The sequence below is a fragment of the Chelonia mydas genome, chromosome 7 (genome assembly GCF_015237465.2).
Source record: "Chelonia mydas isolate rCheMyd1 chromosome 7, rCheMyd1.pri.v2, whole genome shotgun sequence".
Classification (NCBI taxonomy): domain Eukaryota; kingdom Metazoa; phylum Chordata; order Testudines; family Cheloniidae; genus Chelonia; species Chelonia mydas.
The window spans coordinates 1,309,862-1,327,870 of NC_057853.1; the positions used below are offsets into that span (position 1 = coordinate 1,309,862).

An 18,009-nucleotide genomic window follows, 5' to 3' on the forward strand; every position below is an offset into this window, starting at 1 on the left:
CCTTCACTTCCCCTCTGAACCAGGTTGGAGTCTTAACCAATGCAGCCTTCTTCCTTGCATGTGGCTTTTTGAGCACCCAGGACAGTGATCAGAAACCATTCCCAATGATCAGGCACGTTTCGGATTAGAATTCTTCCTTCCAGCTGATTGGCTCAGTGTCTGTCTCCCTGAGCTGGACTTGGCCCTGAGTTAACATGAATGCTGAGTTCTGGGGTCAGTCCCTCTTTCTCTGGCCAAGCCAGGCCTAATGTCCGATTCCCAGGGGCTGGATCAACGTGAGGAAATTGCCATGTCAGACAGTACTGGCCTGGCTGTTCAGAGTGTGCCCCCTGCTGGTGGCGTGCTGCGACGACGGCTCTGTGTGCCTGAGCCCCTCCTCCGCTGTAGGGTGCTGCCCTCAGGGCTGTTCCTTGGGAGCCCTCCTGCAGTGCTGGCTGGCTCCGTCTGCGTACCACCCCCTCCTGGGGAGCACTGCGCTGGCACGGACTGCCTAGGAACGACCCTCCCGTTGTCGGCGGTGCCCTGTGCTGCTGAACCCCCTGCGGGGGGCCCCAATGCAGGAGCAGGGCTCCCTGGCCCCCTCACCATTGCCTCAAACCCTGGAGGGGCGCAGGGAGGCGTGGCTGCAGCTCTGGGCTGTCGGCTGCCCGGTCTGTGCCCGCAGGAGAGCGTGGGCCTGGCCCTGGCGGCCGCTCTTCTGCCCCGGGCATCCTGGCCCAGCCGCCCCCGCCGGCGTGCAGAGGGTTCTGCTGTTGGAGTGGAAAGGGGCCGGGAGTTGCTGCTGGGGCCGGGTCCCTCAGCACTGCTGCTGGGTCCTTGCCATGTCCTTGGGACGCCGGCTGCTGTCGGCACTCAGGGCTCACTGCCCCAGCCTTCCGTCCACGCCCCCATATGTGGTGCCGCTGGGGCTGTGCTCTGAGCCCCCCAGGGCGCTCACCCTCCTCGTAATGCTGCTGCCCAGGGCCCTTGGCCTCACGGCTGGGGGGCTGGGGGAAGATAGGAGCCAGCTGGGTTCTGTCCCCAGGCCAGGGGGGCTGTGCTCGCTGCAACATGGGCATGCAGTGGGGAGGGCAGGGCAGGGCTGCCCCCTCTGACCTCCTTGTTCTGTTTGCAGGGCATGAACCCCGTGTCGTTCGGCTCCAGTGTCGCCCCGGAAGGAGGCCCCCCGCTGCCCCCCGCTGGGCTCCCGGATCGCTTTGCCAGCCCTGTAGAGCGCCCCTCCCCGTCCTACAGCAACATGGAGGAAGTCGACTGAGGCGCTGCTGGGGGGGCCGTTCTGTGGCTTTCCCCCTCCTGCCCCGGGCGGGGGGTCCCTGCCCCTCAAGCCGGCCCTGCCATGGCCCCTTCTCAAGCACTTTCCGCTCGGTCCTGCAAGCTGCCCTGCCGGGTAACGGTTTCATTGGCTGCCAGGCGGGGGGGTTGGGTAGGAGAGCCTGGGGCTCCTTGCTGGGGATCACCTGTCCTCAACCCTCCCTCAGCCTGTGGGCCAAATGGGGACAGAACCTGCTGCTCCTTGGTGGGGCTGGGGCTTTTCCCCCTTCCCCAGGGCTTTGCAGCTCCCTGGCATGGTAGTTGGCAGGGTGGGTGTGGGGCAGCCTGGGCACTGCCCTCAAGGGCAGGCTCCTGCTGCTGGCCCGGACCTAGGCAGGGCCTGCCTAGGGAGGCTTTGCCCGCTCTCCGTGGTGCCCATGCAGCAGTGGGAGCCTGGCACTGGGGAGGGGGGGTTGCAAAACGGCCCTGCTGCAGTTCTGCCAGTCCAGGCTGGGCAGGGTAAGAGGAAGGCACGTGCTCCTGGGACAGCCTGACTGGGCACCTGCTCCGCCCCAAGCCCCGCAGCCCCTCCCCCGGGTGTGTGCCCCCCTCCCCATTCTCCTGTGCATTGGCCCCTTCTCTTCGGCCCTTGGCACCCGACTGCTGCTGTCTCCCTCGATTCTCCCCCAGGCAGAGCTGCTGCCCCCCCTCACTTTGTATAAAGTTGGTGTTTGTCTTGAGTCATTAAATTCTACTGAACTCTGCCCGGGGCTGTGGTGCCCGTGTGTGGGGCGCTGGGCTCTGGCCGCCCAAGGGGGGTGCTGCCCTGGTCCTCTGCCGACCCGGAATCGTAGTGAAACGCCCTCGCGCCCTGCAGCGGGCCAGGCCCGAGTCGGGCAGCGGAGGGCCGGGCGTGGGCGCAGCGATGGAGCCCTGCAGAGCCGCTTCTAGCTGCGGACCGTTTTCACCGCGCTCTGGAGAGCAGCAGGAGTGGGGCTTGGGCTGGGATAGGGGCGGGGGGCTTGCAGGAGGAGTAAGGCTTGGGCTGGGATATAGTGGGGCAGGCCAGGAGTGCGCCCTGGCTGGGGGAGGGGGGTAGGCAGTGCTGGGCTACAGGGTGTGAGGAGTGGGGCTGGGGTTGGGCTAGCGGGGGGAGGGGGGCCAGAGTTGGGCTAGCGGGAGGGGCAGGGCAGGAGGAGGGGGGCTGGGCTAGTGGGTGCTTGCCCCCCACACTTTCACAGCCCTGCAGCCCATAGGGGTGGTGCCAGGGGCCGCCCGGCTGCAGCTGCCGCTGGGTCTTGGGGCCCGGGCACAGCGATGGCTCCAGCCAGGCTCTGTCAGTGGGGCGCGGCACCAGATCCCCACGGGTGGACCGAGCCGGGCCAGCCCCAGCTGCCGCCGGAGGTTCTTCCGCTTCGAGTGCTTTGGGGATTGTTTTGGAGCCCTCAGCCTGGGCCGGGGGAAGGGGGCAGGAGCCGAGGGCCAGGTCAGGTGCTGTGGCCCGTTCCATGAGCAGCCGGGGGCAGGAAGGGCCAGGCACCCTGCGAGCAGCCCCGGGGCAGGGACGGCCTGGCCCGGCACCCATCACCCTGGCCTCGGGCCTGGTTCTGCCTCACCAGCCCTGAGGTGGAGGTGCATGGGATTCACCAAGTCACACTGAGCACAGGGCAGGAAAAGGGGCTCCCCCTCCAAGTCACCTGGGGGGCCGGGCCGTGATGTCCCTTCCGAGCCCCCTGTGTAAATCCCCCCCACGCCGGGTCTGCTCCCTGCCAAGGGGGCCTGTCAGTGCAGGGGGCCCCGGTTGCTGCCCAGGTTTGCTCCAGCCCCCCTGTGGGCTGGCCGCACGCAGGCCTGTGGCACCCCCAGCTGGGAGGGATCAGGACCCACGGTGCCCAGGGCATCCTCTGCGGGTGGGGCTGCTGTATGAATTCGGGCACTGGACGGGGTGGGGTGGTGGGGTTGCCGGACCTGGTCCTGCCCAGGGCAGTGGGTGCTCACAGGGCACTGAGCCAGCCGGGGCAGGAGCAAGCCATCGCCACCCCCTTGGTGGGGCCCATGGGCCCCATGAACATCCCCATCCCCGAGCGGGAGATCTGGACCCACCAGCTGGATTTCATCGTGTCCTGCATGGGCTTCGCCATGGGGCTGGGCAACATCTGGCGCTTCCCCTACCTATGCCACAAGAATGCAGATGTGGGGGGCGGGGGGAGGTGGAGAGCTGGGTATTTCCCCCAGCCGGCCAGGTCTGGGGGCTGCCCAGGCACCTGGTGTGGGAAGCGAGCCGTCCCCCATGCACTGTAGGCCCATGCAGAAGGGGGTCCCTGGGTCCCTGCAGGGCTTGCACCCCACAGCTCTGAGCTCCCCTGCAAAGCTGGCCCCACATGCGGCTCTAATCCTCACAGAGACCACTTAGCGCCTTTCGTCAGTCGATCTCGGAGCCCCTCGCAATCGGCAGTGCCTGCGGCCTCGCACCCCGTTCCCTGGGAGGGGAACTGAGGCACAGCGAGGCAAAGGGACTGGCCCACATTCACAGGAGTCAGGAGCATCTGCCACGTCTTAGGCCTGGATCCTAAGCCCCACGCCAGCCTTCCCCGCGCCCCGCTAGCTGGTGGGCTCAGGACTCAAGCTCAGCAGCACGAGGCTGCCCCAGTCCTTCGATGGGAGCCCCACGGAGAGCCGGGGGCTGTAGGGAGCAGTGGGGATGGTGGAAGCCATTGGGGGGTGTCCCTGGCAGTCATCACTGAGCCTGAGGCCCCACTGCCATGCTGGGGGCCTGTGCTGCAGGAAGCGGGAGTCAGCAGGGGGCGCTCTCCCCTGGCAGGCAGGGCTGTCCCCATGGCGGTGCTAGGGGGCGCTGTGCTGCGGGGAGCGGGCAGCAGGGGGCGCTCTCCCCTGGCAGGCAGGGCTGGCCCCATGGCAGTGCTAGGGGGGCGCTGTGCTGCAGGGAGCGGGGTGGGGGCAGCAGGGGGCGCTCTCCCCTGGCAGGCAGGGCTGGCCCCAGGGGGCGCTGTGCTGAGGGGAGCGGGGCGGGGGCAGCAGGGGGCGCTCTCCCCTGGCAGGCAGGGCTGGCCCCATGGCGGTGCTAGGGGGGCGCTGTGCTGCAGGGAGCGGGGTGGGGGCAGCAGGGGGCGCTCTCCCCTGGCAGGCAGGGCTGGCCCCAGGGGGCGCTGTGCTGAGGGGAGCGGGGCGGGGGCAGCAGGGGGCGCTCTCCCCTGGCAGGCAGGGCTGTCCCCATGGCGGTGCTAGGGGGCGCTGTGCTGCGGGGAGTGGGGCGGGAGCAGCAGGGGGCGCTCTCCCCCGGCAGGCGGGGCTGGCCCCATGGCGGTGCTAGGGGGTGCTGTGCTGTGGGGAGCGGGCAGCAGGGGGCGCTCTCCCCTGGCAGGCAGGGCTGGCCCCATGGCGGTGCTAGGGGGCACTGTGCTGCGGGGAGCGGGCAGCAGGGGGCGCTCTCCCTTCGCAATGTGTCCTGAATTGATACTCTCAGTTGTGTCCCGCCAGAGGCAGCGTCCTTCCACCCTCCAGGATTATGTGGCCGGGGTCGATGTTAATGGAAGTGCCAATGTTCTCGCTGATGCTTTATCACAGAAAGGGGGCCCTGAACATCCCCAGGTCACTGGCTGAAGTGGCTCCCACATAGTTCGGTCTCGAAGGGGGAAGAGACGTGATGGAGTGGGAGTTTTTCATAATATTTTGTATGACGACTCTGTGGCCGATGAAGTGAGCTGTAGCTCACGAAAGCTTACGCTCAAATAAATTGGTTAGTCTCTAAGGTGCCACAAGTCCTCCTGTTCTTTTTGTGTGTGCATCAGTTTCCCGTTGTGACGAAGTGGGACTGTTCTTAACGTTTCCTCTGAATAGTGCGGGGGTGCCTCAGTTTCCCCTAGGCAGTTCTTAAGTATCTAGGTGGTGGGGTGAGGGTGTATGATCGTTGCAGAGCCCTAGAGGGCAGGTGTGTGCAGGGGTCTGGACACAGACAATGGCCGACACCCTGTTTCCTGGCACCTGATGGCCTGGGCCCTTCCCCCCTGCAAGGTGAGAGCTAAAGGGTTGGAGAACAAAGGAATCAGGTGCCCTCCTGGCCCGGGAAAGGGACAAAGCCCAGAGGAGGAGGGGCTGGAGGGAGTTTCAGTTTGGGGCTGGCTGGGGAGTGGAGTGAAGGGCAGACGTGTTGTCTGGCTCACTGCCCCCCAAAATGGATCCAGCTGAGGGGTCCTGTTCTCTGCACCTACAAGCTCTGTGTTAGACCATGTTCCTGTCGTCTAATAAACATCTGTTTTACTGGCTGGCTGAGAGTCCCGTCTGACTGCGGAGTTGGGGGGCAGGACCCTCTGGCTTCCCCAGGACCCTGCCTGAGTGGACTCACCGTGGGAAGCGCACGGAGGGGCAGAGGATGCCGAATGCTCCGAGGTCAGACCCAGGAAGGTGGAAGCCGTGTGAGCTGTGTGTCCTGCAGACAGGCTGCTCAGAGGAAGGCGACTGCCCCAGAGTCCTGACCTGCTTCATGGGGAGCAGTTCCAGAGCATCGCCCAGGGACACCGTGACAACTGGTGGCAGCGGTGGGATGTACTGCACCCCGTGGACGGTGCTTCCTGCAGTAAGTGACGGGGGAGCAGTAAAACGAAGGGGGATTGACGAAGACCAGGCGTGCTGCAGGCTCAGAGAGGAGTGGTTTCGGGGGGCGGTTAACCCCTGGGAGTGTGTGACCAGCGAGAAGGACTGTGCAGTAACGGGGTCCCCCTGGGGACTGTGGTGAGCAGTCTTGGGGCGGAGGAGTCTGCAGCTCGACCCTGGCAAAGAGGTGGTGACCTTGAGAAGGGCTGGCACACTAGGGGTTCACCCTGTCACCGTCTGCTGAAGAAGGACATTGTAACCCTGTGCAGAAAGAGAGCGTTGCACATTGGAAAGTTCACCAAAGTACAGTTCATCGTGCAGCTGGAGGAGGATGACCGCTCTAAGGAACAGATTCCTGACCCCAACTGGGGCTATAGCAGGATCTGGGAGCAGCTGGAGTGGGAGCCAGGCACTCCCAAGACTCCTGTCCCCGACCAGACGAGGGTCTTCACGATCGGGTTCCCCATCGGGCCATCGGGGGATCGGAGACAGATGGGACTGGAGCTGAGTCCGAGAGAGCAAGAGGACTGTGAGAGACAGCGAGAGCCCGAGAAAGAGCTGCAGGAGACGCAGCAGCATGAACTGGCGGTGGGGGAGCGGAGAGGCCTAGGGGACCTCCCAGGGGTGAGTGGGGAGAGACCCCGGGGGGCCAGTTCCGCAGGGAACCTCGAGACTAAATTGCTGGCCCTGGTTAAGGAGGGGGGTATGTGGATTCCCACCTCACAGCCTTTGAGCAGGCTGGCGATTTGAACCAGCGGGACCCTGCGGAAAAGCCCCGGTGTCTAGCTCCTTGCTGGGTCCCAAGGCCATAGACTCCGTCAGCCAGATGGGTGGGGAGGTGGATGGGCTCCCACTCCTGACCCCAACCTATATGTCTGTGTGGAGTTTCCTGGGGCCAGGTCCCTCGGACCTCCTTTGGGAGCGGAAGGTGATGGTCAATGGGGAGACATTCCTGGGGTGGCGAGATCCTGGGACAGAGAGAACTGTTGTCAGGCCCTGGGTGGTGCAGCCTCAGATGCTGAGGTGCTGTGTGAGCTGGGTGAGGGTCCCAGGGACGAAGCCCCTCGCCCTGCCTGTGGCCCAGATCCCTGTGCAGACACAGGAGGGTCGGGCTGGCTGGTCGTTGGGGTTCTCCAGGATACCAGCTGCGAGACCCTGTCGTGGGGTGACTGTCTCTCTTTGGGACAGGATCCAGGCCCTGCTCCTGTAGCTGCCGAGGGTTTGAATTTGAATCCAGGGAACCAATCGGCAGAGAGGGAAATGGTCAGTGAAAATGCAGATGACCTGGCTGGCAGGGGGGAGGAGCGGCTAGGCTCAGGCTACCTGCCTGCCTGTAACCAGTCCCCTGGGGCTGGGTGGGACAGAGAGATGCTTCCCACCCCCCTTGCACACCGGAGAGGGGGCTCAGGCTGGCTCTGATGCACTGAGGAAAGCAGGGAGCTCGCTGCCTGCCCCCACTGGGACAGCAAGGGCAGCGCTGAGCACAGTGGGAGCTGAGACCCCAGCTGAGTGGGGGAGACACAGGCAGGGCAGGGGTCTGTTGGGAGTGGCAAGGTGCTGGGTAAGGAAAGTCTGGATGAGCCTAGCCAGCCTTGTGAGCTGATGGCTGTGTCTAGTCAGCAGTGTGGGAAGGCGAGGAGAGTGGAAGATGAGTGTCCCTGGACCTTACCTGTTATCTGTGTCGAGAATTGTGACAGTGAAGGAAATGTGTCTGGGTCTGTCAGGGGTATTGACTTGCCTATGGTGGGAGCTACCCCGTCTCCAAGCAGTTGTCTGTGACCAGCCTTGTGTGCTGGGACCAGGGGAATGAGATCCCAAGCTGTGTGTCTGGGAAAGGAGAAAGTGTGTCCGGCTCTTCTTTGTCTGTGGAGCAGACAGAAGGGGCCTTTCAGCCTGTGATGGTTGAGGATAGTGCAGTTGTCTCAGAGTTGGTTCTGGATTCAGCTAAAGCCCAGGAAGGGAAGGGTCCTAAGTTTGTGTCTGCTCGGGAGAATGGCCCTGTAACTAGGTCGCATCCAGTTAGTGTCTATGCAAAATCCCAGAGCCGAGACAATTCTGGTGCTTGTATTTTGCCTGTTGCTAGTGTGTGGCTGGGAAAGGGTGGAGCAACTCTGTCTAATCAGGGTGAGATCCTAGCCAGGGCACAAGGAGAGCATGAAGGTGATGTGATTGTGTTACCTACTGAGGGTGTGGAAACCTGTAGCAAGAAGGAAAAGATTCCTGAGCTTGTGTGTGGCAAAGGGAAGGAGAATGCTTCTGACCTGTTATCTAGGAAGTCTGTAAGTCTGCCTGAAAGGGGATTGTGTAGGAATCCGCCGGATGGGCTAGAGGTAATTCTGGATGTAAAGGAGACCCAGAAAGAGTCTGTTGTTGCTCAGGAAAGTGTTCCTCTAGAGCAAGCCCTGGGTGAAGAGGGTAAGAGCAGAATTTCTGTGAGGGGTGAATTGTTGCATAGAAAAGCCCCAGGGAAAGGAATTCTCATGGAGTCTTTGCAAGCAGTTTACTGCAACTGAAGGGTGTGAAAGTGATGTAAACAAGACAGTTTCAGTTCCTAACAGCCAGAAATTTTCTGTTGTGAATGGATCCACTGACTTTCCTGTTGAAAGACCCAGTGTGGATAGCTTTGAGAAGGTCTCAGATGAAGTGAAAACTGTTAAGAAAGTTAAACAGTCCTATAACCAAGTGGCTGTGTTTGGCCAGCTTGTTGGGGAGAAGACCCAATCCCAGTTTGACCCCCTGGGGTTTTGGGGTGGCCAAAGGGCACGGGCCGCATAAACCTTCCCACATGTGGCCTGCGAGTGCTATCGACCACCTCCGACCTAAGGGAGGGCGTGAAACTGGAAGGGCCTGGTGTAACTCCTACCAAGGAATGGGAGAGATGCTGGGGCATCCATGGGAACGTTGGTGGTTTCGAACTTCCCCAGGTCACTGGCTAAAGTGACCCCGCTCAGTTCGATCTTGAAGAAGGGAGAGATGTGACGAAGTGGGACTGTTCTTAATGTTTCCTCTGAATAGTGCGGGGGTGCCTCAGTTTCCTCTATGCAGTTCTTAAGTATCTAGGGGGTGGGGTAAGGGTGTATGATCACTGCAGAGCCCTAGAGGGCAGGTGTGTGCAGGGGTCTGGACACAGACAATGGCCGACACCCTGTTTCCTGGCACCTGATGGCCTGGGCCCTTCCCCCCTGCAAGTGAGAGCTAAAGGGTTGGAGAACAAAGGAATCCGGTGACCTCCTAGCCCGGGAAAGGGACAAAGCCCAGAGGAGGAGGGGCTGGAGGGAGTTTCAGTTTGGGGCTGGCTGGGACATGGAGTGAAGGGCAGACGCGGTTGTCTGGCTCACTGCCCCCCCCAAATGGACCCAGCTGAGGGGTCTTGTTCTCTGCACCTACAAGCTCTGTGTTAGACCACGTTCCTGTCGTCTAATAAACCTTCTGTTTTACCTGCTGGCTGAGAGTCCCGTCTGACTGTGGAGTTGGGGGGCAGGACCCTCTGGCTGCCCCAGGACCCCGCCTGGGGGGACTCGCTGTGGGAAGCGCACGGAGGGGCAGAGGAGGCTGAATGCTCCGAGGTCAGACCCAGGAAGGTGGAAGTCGGGGGAGCTGTGTGTCCTGCAGACAGGCTGCTCCCAGAGAGGAGACTTCCCCAGAGTCCTGCCTGGCTTCATGGGGAGCAGTTCCAGAGCATCGCCCGGGACCCCGTGACACCTAGCACCCGAGATCTCCTGCCCAGTGCATGGAGTCTGGTCCAGCAGTGCCAGGGGCGTGATAGTGCCCGGCTCAGCGTGGTGGCTGAGTGTGTGAGCCGTGCGGCTCGTGGCTGCTGGTGGTGACTGGCAGCCTGGCCGGGCTGCTGCTGGTGGCTGCAGCCTCCCCAGGGCTCTGGTCTCTTGGCCCCCGTCTTGCTGAGGCACCTGGAAGAGTCACTCCTGGCTCTTGGTTCTCTCTGCAGCAGGTGCTAATTCCTGCCTCCCGGCTGCCAGGCTCCCGCCCTAGGAGCGTGGGAAGCGCTGCAAAGCCAAGCATTAAATTAGTGACTGAGCCGCGTCCCCTGACTCAAGCCTCAAGCCGGCGTCACCACAGCTGCCCCCTTGTCACACGCAGCGTTGCACAAGGGCCCGGCTTGTCTCCAAGTGCCAGGCGCTGGCCCGGCTGGCGGCAGGCCAGGCGAATGAGTGTCCCCGTGCAGGGAGAGGCCAGTGGGCTCAGGGGTGGTGCATCCTGCTCCCCAGGGCGTGGCTGGCAGCTCCCTGGGCCACGTGGGTGGGGGTGTTGTCAGCAGCCCTCGATTCAGGTCCTGACAAGATCAAAGCCCTTCCCGCCCCTCTTAAAACGGCAGGGAGGCGGGTGGCGCAGTGCTGGCTGCGGGCACGAGGGAGCTGCGACTCGCTGGACCGGGCTGGCTCGCTCTCACGGACAAGGGCTGCGAACTCCCAAGGTACGAGAGCTGGCTGGGGGCGAGGGCTGGGGGTCAAGCAAAAGGCCTGGGAGCCTCTGTGGGGCAGCAGCTGTCTCTGTGCTGTGGGTTTGTCCCACGGCAAGGGGTCCCACCTGAGCCAGGCACTGTTAGCGGTGCTAGGAGCTGGGGCTGGGAGTCAGCCAGCAAGAGGCCAAGGCCCAGAAAGTCTCTACGCCCCGCGGTCAGGCTGGGGCTGGCGGGGGCTTGGATAGCTGCTGGCTCAGGGCTGTCCCAGGGCACAGCGCAGCCTGGAGGGCGTCTCTCTGAACCGGGCGTCTGGTCACTTTCCAAGGGGCTGGGAAGGGGCTGGCCACCGGGAGCAGAACCCTGCTGAGCTGGGGGACACTCGCCGGGGCGGGAGATGGCCCTGCTGGCAGCTGTCCAGGGCACCTGGCACCCACCTTGCAGCAGAACGGTCCCCTGCCCGGCCCCACCCACCCCGAAGGGAAGTGGCCCCTGCTGGTGCTGGGAGCCGTGGGCAAACTCCCAGCCAGCTGCACTCACGGCAGAGGGGAAGAGGAGGCTTCCTTGTGTCCCGCCACAAAGCCTGCTCCATGGAGGGGAAAGGGGGTGCCACTGTCTTCCCCCCCACATGTGGGCTGGGGGGAGAAGGGGCAGCCAGGGAGCTGGGGGAGGGGGGTGGACAGATGCAGGGAGTCTCAGGTGCGTGCAATGAGCTCAGCCAACAGATGCTACAATTCCCCGCCCCCCCCGGGTTTAACAGAGCTGCTCTGGGGTGGGGGGACTGAATTCAGGGCACTGCCCAGTCAGCCCGGGCAATCACAAGGGGTCCTGGGGCTCCAGGTCCTTGCAGCCAGCCCGAAGCACGCTGGCCCGAGGCGCTGGCAGGGGCTGCAGGGGCCGCTCCCTTGAGCGGACTCAGCGCTGACAGAAGGGAGCAGCCCCACGAACCTGCCGCGGGGAGCAGCCCTGCAGTGGGCCATGGCAGGGCCTGCGTTTCGTCGCGGCCGGCTGCGTGGGGCAGCGGGGCAGCAGCATTCCTGGCCTGCCGGAGGCTCCTGGGGCAACTGGCTAGCGCCTGCCCCCGAGCACTGGGGGGAGTGGGCTGCAGAAGAGACGCGACAGCCATGGGGTGGCTGCAGAGACCAGGTTGAGGCAAGCTGACCAGAGCCGGCTGCCCCCTTGACCCACCGCAGCCAGAGGGGCTGCAGTGAGCTGCCGGGCCTGCGCCCCGGAAGAGCGGGTTTGGAGGCAGGGCTGAGCAGGAGTCTGGGGGCGGCACCTGGGCTGGGTCTCGGGGCCCATTTGCTAACCGCACAATCTGGTAATTCCTCCTGTCCCCTGGGAGGGGCTGGGAGCTCCTGGCTGGGGTAAGTCCCGCCTGGCCTGGCCAGCGCCCTGGGAGCGTGGGGTGCAGGGCCCAGCCCCGAACAGGCTGCCCTTCCCCTTCGCAGCACCTCCCAGTGGAGGCGACGCTGCCGGAGCTCGCGAGGCCCTGGGGAGCCTGGCGCTCAGGGACTCGCCCTCCAGCTGTTCACCCTTTGCAGTAACATGGCGAGTCCCAGACTGTGAGGCCAGAAGGGCTCGGTCTGCCCTGCCCAGAGCCAGCCCCAGAACCTGCCCTGGGACTGCTGCGTCCAGCCCAGAGCCTGGGGGTGAGTTAGAGCCATGGGGGCCCTGCCAGATTCCTGCCCACTGGCTGCAGGCTGCCATGGGGGGCAGGCAGGGCATGTGCAGCCCAGGGGGTGGGGTGCAGTGGTGGGGATGGTGCAGGGCTGCCCAGAGCACGGGCTGCGCCAGGGAGGAAACCCCCTCCCATGCTCGCTGAGGCAGCGGGTGACGTTTTGCACCTTCCTCCCGGCAGAGCGTCTCCCTGGGCCAGCGATGGCCCTGCCCAGCATTCAGCTCTCCGACGTGCACCGGGACTCGCCCGGCCAGGCCGAGCTGCAGCACCCCACGCAGCCCGGCATCAACAAGATCATCGTCTATGAGCGCACCGACTTCGAGGGGCTGAGCCGAGAGTTCACGTCCGACGTGCCAGACCTGCACGAGCTGGACTTCGGGGACTGCATCTGCTCGCTGCGGGTGGTGGGGCAGCCGTGGATCGCCTACACGGCCCCCAAGTACGAGGGCGACGCCTACGCCCTGGAGGAAGGCGAGTACCGGACAGTGGAGAAGAACAAGGCCTTCTCCGCGCTGCGGCTGGTGCCCCACGACCTGGCCGACCCGCAGATCACCCTGTACGAGGAGCCCGACTACGCGGGCCGGAGCAAGGTGGTGACGGAAGAGACCAACCTCACCTACGGCTACTTCAACGACCGGGTCTCCTCCCACGTGGTGCAGCGCGGCGTCTGGCTGCTGTACAGGCACCCGGACCGCGGGGGCTGGTATCACATCGCCTGGCCTGGCGAGCGCCTGCCCGACTACAAGCCGCAGCTTGGCTTCCAGAACTGCCTGTCCCACCTGCGCCCGCTGGTGCCCGGCCGCCCCGCCGTCACCGCCCGCGTCCTGTGGGGCCAGCGGAAGGTGGAGGACGAGCGGGATGTGCTGATTGACGAGATCGTGGGGGTGAACGCCACGGACCTGGAGCAGACGTTCACCACCTGCAGCAGCCGGGAATACATCACCACCACGCTGCAGAGCTTCCGCTTCAGCAACGCCACCAGCCTGCGGGCAGGGCTCTCCTTCACGCTGGCCGTGGAAGCCGCCAACGTCTTCACCGTGGAGAAGGGGCGCAGCGAGTCCAGCACCCGGCGGGATCGGGTGGAGGTGCTCCTGCCAGCCAAGATCCCGCCCCGCACACAGCTCACCATCCACGTGGTGAGCAAGGAGACCACCGTCTCGGTGCCGGTGGAGCTCACCGTCAGCCAGAACGAGCGGACCAAGACGGAGCTGGGGGAGTACCGGTGCGTGTCAGGGCGCACCGTCAGCACCAAGTACACCATGAAACCGGCCCCGCCGCCGGGGGGGGAGCAGGCCCCCGCTCCCAGCACCCTGGGCCATTGAGGAGCTTCCAGACCTGCTCCAGGCACTGAGCCAAACTGGCTGAAACCTCAGCAGGGGGAGGGGATAGGGGGTGATGGGGGTGAGTGGGGCAGGGGTGGGGGCGGTTGTGGGGTGGGGGGTGATGGAGGTGAGTGGGGCCGAGGTGGGGCGGGTTGTGGGGTGATGGAGGTGACTGGGGTCACAGGGCAGGGGTGATGGAGGTGAGTGGGGCGCAGGGGGGCATGGAGCAGGGGTGATGGAGGTGAGTGGAGCGGGGGGGTGATGCAGTGGGGTGATGGAGATGAGGGGGGGTCACAGGGCAGGGGTGATGGAGGTGAGTGGGGCAGGGGTGGGGGCGGTTGTGGGGTGGGGGGTGATGGAGGTGAGTGGGGCCGAGGTGGGGCGGGTTGTGGGGTGATGGAGGTGACTGGGGTCACAGGGCAGGGGTGATGGAGGTGAGTGGGGCGCAGGGGGGCATGGAGCAGGGGTGATGGAGGTGAGTGGAGCGGGGGGGTGATGCAGTGGGGGTGATGGAGGTGAGGGGGGTCACGAGGCTGGGATGATGGAGGTGAGTGGGGCGTGGGGGTGATGGAGGTGAGGGGGGTCACAGGGCAGGGGTGATGGAGGTGAGTGGAGCAGGGGGGGTGATGCAGTGGGGGTGATGGAGGTGAGGGGGGTCACGAGGCTGGGATGATGGAGGTGAGTGGGGCGCAGGGGTGATGGAGGTGAGGGGGGCGCAGGGGGGTCATGGGGCAGGGGTGATGGAGGTGAGGGGGGCGGGGGGATCACAGGGTGGGGGTGAAGGAGATGAGGGGGGCAGAGGTTGGCAGGGAGGCCAGTGGGTCCCCTCCAGGCAATGTCGATGAGAAGGGGCAGCCTGAGCCCTAACCCTGCCCCTGTCACATGCCGGGCTGCTCAGGTGCCCCAAGGCGGCTCGTGATTAGCCCCCGTGTCCGGGCTGGGCCGGCGCCGTGCTCTGCACAGCTGGCTGGTTCCCAGCTGGCCTGCTGCGGCAGCCGGACGGTGCGGGCGTTCTGGGCTGATCCCGCCCGTGCTCGGTAGGGACGGGAGGGTTCTGTCTGTGGACGGTATTCACAGACCGGCATGGGCAAGGCTGGGCTCTGAGTCGCACACTGGAGGCTTGATGTCTGCGGACAGCCCTGGGCACCTCAGTGGGTATCTGCTTGGTGGGGGCCCTGGAAATCCTTGGAGGCGGTTTTGCTTGCCTTCTCACCCATGCTGCATCCTCTTCAGAGCTACTTGCCCGAGCTCTGGGCAGGGGTCAGGCTGCATGGGGCCCTGCATGGGGCTGCCCCTGCCCCTTGGCCTGGCAGCACTCTGAGAACCAGCTTTGTCACCTCTGCATTGTCCGTTACACCTGTTATCCCCCAGAGAACGTCGAAGGGAGCCCCCCGTGCTGGCAAGGGTCACAGACGGGGCCAGTTCTGTGGGCAAGTCCCACGCTGACGGCGTGGGTGACACAATGTACCCGAGTCGAACCCTATGTGCTATTGCAGTGATATTTGTACAAGGTGTGTCTTGGGAGGTGTCGTGCGAAAACTCATCATTTGCTCGCCCACGTTGTCCTGATGAAATATGTGTGGCAACATTGTATGTGAAATAATAAGATTCCACTGTATGGTGTGATGAGCACATCCCAACCCGAGGCTTGCAGGCAGGTCTGGCTCAAACAAAGGCATGTCTTCTCTGCTTGATTTGCATTTTAAGCAATACACAGAGTCATCCAGCAGGAAGGGGAGACAAAGAAAGCTCAAACAGGTGAGAAAAAAGCAGCAGGGACCATCCTTCAGCGTCAACTTCTTGTCTCCTGGTGCCCAGCATGTGTGTGTGTGTGTGTGTGTGTCACACACACGAGGCCCATTGAGTCTCTGCACCTGAAGCAACAGAGGAAGCCTTTACTGGATTCTGGGAAAAGGTCTCTTGAGCGAGTGGGTTTGGTCAGTAAGATGCTGAGATGATGTGGTGAGAAACGTTCTCAACTCTGATATCGTTTGTTAGGCACCGGTAGCATTTTAACTTGATTTTCTTGTAACCATTTCTGACTTTTACGCTTCATGGCTTGTACTCAGCGACAATCTCTCTCCGTGTAGTTAATAAACTTGGTTTATTGTTTAATCGAATCCAGTGTATTTACATTGAAGTGTTGGGGAAACTCCATTTGGGGTGGTAAGTTTTGCGCAGGTTATTTCTATAAAAGAGACAACGGACTTATAATGTGTCCTGGGGAGGGCAGGGCAGTACGGGACATACAGGTCTGGGGGGACATCTAAGACTGGGGCTGTGTTGGGGGTGACCCTGCAGTATAACCCAGGCTGGTGAGAGCCAGGCTGGAGCTGGCAGGCTGAAGTTACACATAGACACTCAGGGTGTGGCTTGCATGCTGGAGGACTGTTTGTGAGTGGCCCAGGTGGGAGCTGCTTCAGCCAGGCATCGTAAGGCATCCAAGGACAAGAGTGGCACAGCTGCTCCTTAAACTAGCTGTACCCTGGTACGTCACAGGGGGTAGAAGGACGTCAGTCTGTCTTCACTGCCCAGTCAGAAATGATTCCTCAGGCAGCGGCCGGCCTGTGGGTCTGTCTGTCCAGCGCCTGGCACAACAGGCCGGCCTGTGGCTGGAGCGCTGAGGCAGTACCATAATACAAACCAGAAAGTGACTGGGAGCAGAGGGCAATGCGGCGAGGCCGTTGGCTTGGATGGGGGTGTGGATCTAACTACTACTCCAGCCAATGGGGTCCATTCCTTCTTGGCTGTTGCCGTTCCACCAAGGTTTAAGGCTGGAGTCCTAGTTCTGTGAAACACAAGGGTGAGCCTGGCTGGCACTTCTGGCTCAAGCCCACGTTAGAAGTCGCTGCAACCGAACAGCATTCCTGTGTGCCACCTGCTGCCCGGACTGCTGGGCCGTAAGGGCTGCCCGGGCTGTTGGACTGGACTGTGACGGGTGCAAATCAAACTATGTTTTAAAATCCAAGATCTCTTTCCTGAGTGGTAACAGCTAATTCAGACCCCATCCTTGTATATGTAGAGTTGGGATGATGTTTTCCAATGTGCATCACTTCGCATTTATCAACACTGAATTTCATCTGCCATTTTGTTGCCCAGTCACCCCGTTTTGAGAAATACTTTTGTTGCTCTTCGCAGTCTGCCTGGGACTTAACTATCTTGAGTAGTTTTTGAATCATCTGCAAACTTTGCCACCTCACTGTTTACCCTTTTTTCCAGATCATTTATGAATATGTTGAATAGGACTGGCCCCGGTACAGACCCCTGGGGACACCACTATTTACCTCTCTCCATTCGGAAAACAGACCATGTATTCCTACCCTTTGTTTCCTATCTTTTAACCAGTTACCAATCCATGAGAGGTACCTTCCCTCTTACCCCTTGACTCCTTACTTTGCTTAAGAGCCTTTGGCAATGGACCTTGTCAAAGGCTTTCTGCATACCTAAGTACACTATGTCCACTGGATCCCCCTTGTCCACATGCTTGTTGACCCCCTCAGAGAATTCTAGTAGATTGGTGAGGCAGGATTTCCCTTTACAGAAACCATGTTGACTCTTCCTCAACAAATTATGTTCATCTCTGTGTCTGATCATTCTGTTCTTTACTATCGTTTCAACCCGTTTGCCCAGTACCGAAGTCAGGCTTACTGGCCTGTAATTGCCGGGATCACCTCTGGAGCCTTTTTAAAAACAATCGGCATCACGTTAACTACCCTCCCATCATCTGGTTCAGAGGCCGATTTAAGCAACATTTGGGTTCCTTCAGAACTCTGGGGTGATACCATCTGGGCCTGGTGACTTATTACTGTTTAATTTATCAGTTTGAAACAAACTGATAAATTAACCTCCCTTATTGCACCTTAATCTGGGACAGTTCCTTGGTTTTGTCACCTGAAAACAATGGCTTAGGTGTGGGAATCTCCCTCAGACCCTCTGCAGTGAAGACTGATGCAAAGAATTCATTTCATTTCTCTGCAATCCCCTTGTCTTCTTTGAGTGCTCCTTTAGCACCTCAATGGTCCGGTGGCCCCACGGATTGTTTGGCAGGTTTCCTGCTTCTGAGGTACTTAAAAAAACCAGGCCAGGTAATGTGATCCAACGTGCTAGTGCACCCGAGGCTCAGGGTGACAGTAGCATGTTATTGGGACGCAATGGGGATGCATAAGCCCCTGGCCCTCCTTGACAAACCTCCTCTAATGGGGAAGGGGGGGCTCCCTGGCACTTAAAGAGCCCACAGATCTGTCTGCAGTGTCTGAGCTGGTGCTGTCAGAAAGGACAGAAAGCCTGCACCAGACCAAATAAGGCCAGGCTAGAGAGCAAGCCCTGCCCGAGGAGCAGAGTGTCAGCACGGTGTGGGGTTCATGGCTGCTGCTCTCAAGGTGCATTGGGCGCAGCAAGGGGAGCTGAATGGCTCCTTGCAGGGCTCTGGCTGGAAAGCCAAGCCAGGTGTTAACAGCCATGGCTAGCTTGTCCAGCTCTCTGTAACCCTCCCTGCTGCAACCCTCTGCTCTGCTGTCCACACCCTCTATTCTCATCACCCAGCTCCCCAAACCTCTCCTCAGGCATCTTTCACCGGATCCCACTGCCCCACACCCTTCACTGGCCTGGCCCAACCTCTGCCCCAGGCACACCATCCACTCTGCTCTCAGCTCTGGGCCCCGTGCTTGGAGCCATCTCCCCCTCCCGCCTGCTACGCACTTTCTCTACTTCACGCCCCTCCACGAACG

At 62.0% G+C, this 18,009-nt stretch overlaps 2 protein-coding genes across 3 annotated transcripts in view; both read left to right on the top strand.

Moving 5' to 3' along the window:
- Positions 1-2,015, top strand: part of USP19 (ubiquitin specific peptidase 19) — a 45,739-nt gene extending 43,724 nt beyond the window's left edge. For both annotated transcript variants that reach the window (XM_037904012.1, XM_037904013.1), the window contains exon 26: positions 1,115-2,015. In XM_037904012.1, coding sequence (XP_037759940.1) covers positions 1,115-1,255 — 141 coding nt within the window. In that variant the 3' untranslated portion in view covers positions 1,256-2,015. The remainder of the gene's footprint in view (positions 1-1,114) is intronic.
- An 8,148-nt stretch (positions 2,016-10,163) lies between these two features.
- On the top strand, positions 10,164-13,297 carry LOC114021723 (epidermal differentiation-specific protein). The gene is made up of 2 exons (XM_037905649.2): positions 10,164-10,294; positions 12,141-13,297. The coding sequence occupies exon 2, from the start codon at positions 12,161-12,163 to the stop codon at positions 13,280-13,282; it is 1,122 nt and encodes a 373-aa protein (XP_037761577.1). The 5' UTR covers positions 10,164-10,294; positions 12,141-12,160; the 3' UTR covers positions 13,283-13,297.
- The last annotated feature ends 4,712 nt before the right edge of the window (positions 13,298-18,009 follow it).

Coding starts and splice junctions, on each gene's coding strand:
- LOC114021723 (XM_037905649.2), top strand. CDS start 12,161: ATGGCCCTGCCCAGCATTCAGCTCTCCGACGTGCACCGGGACTCGCCC.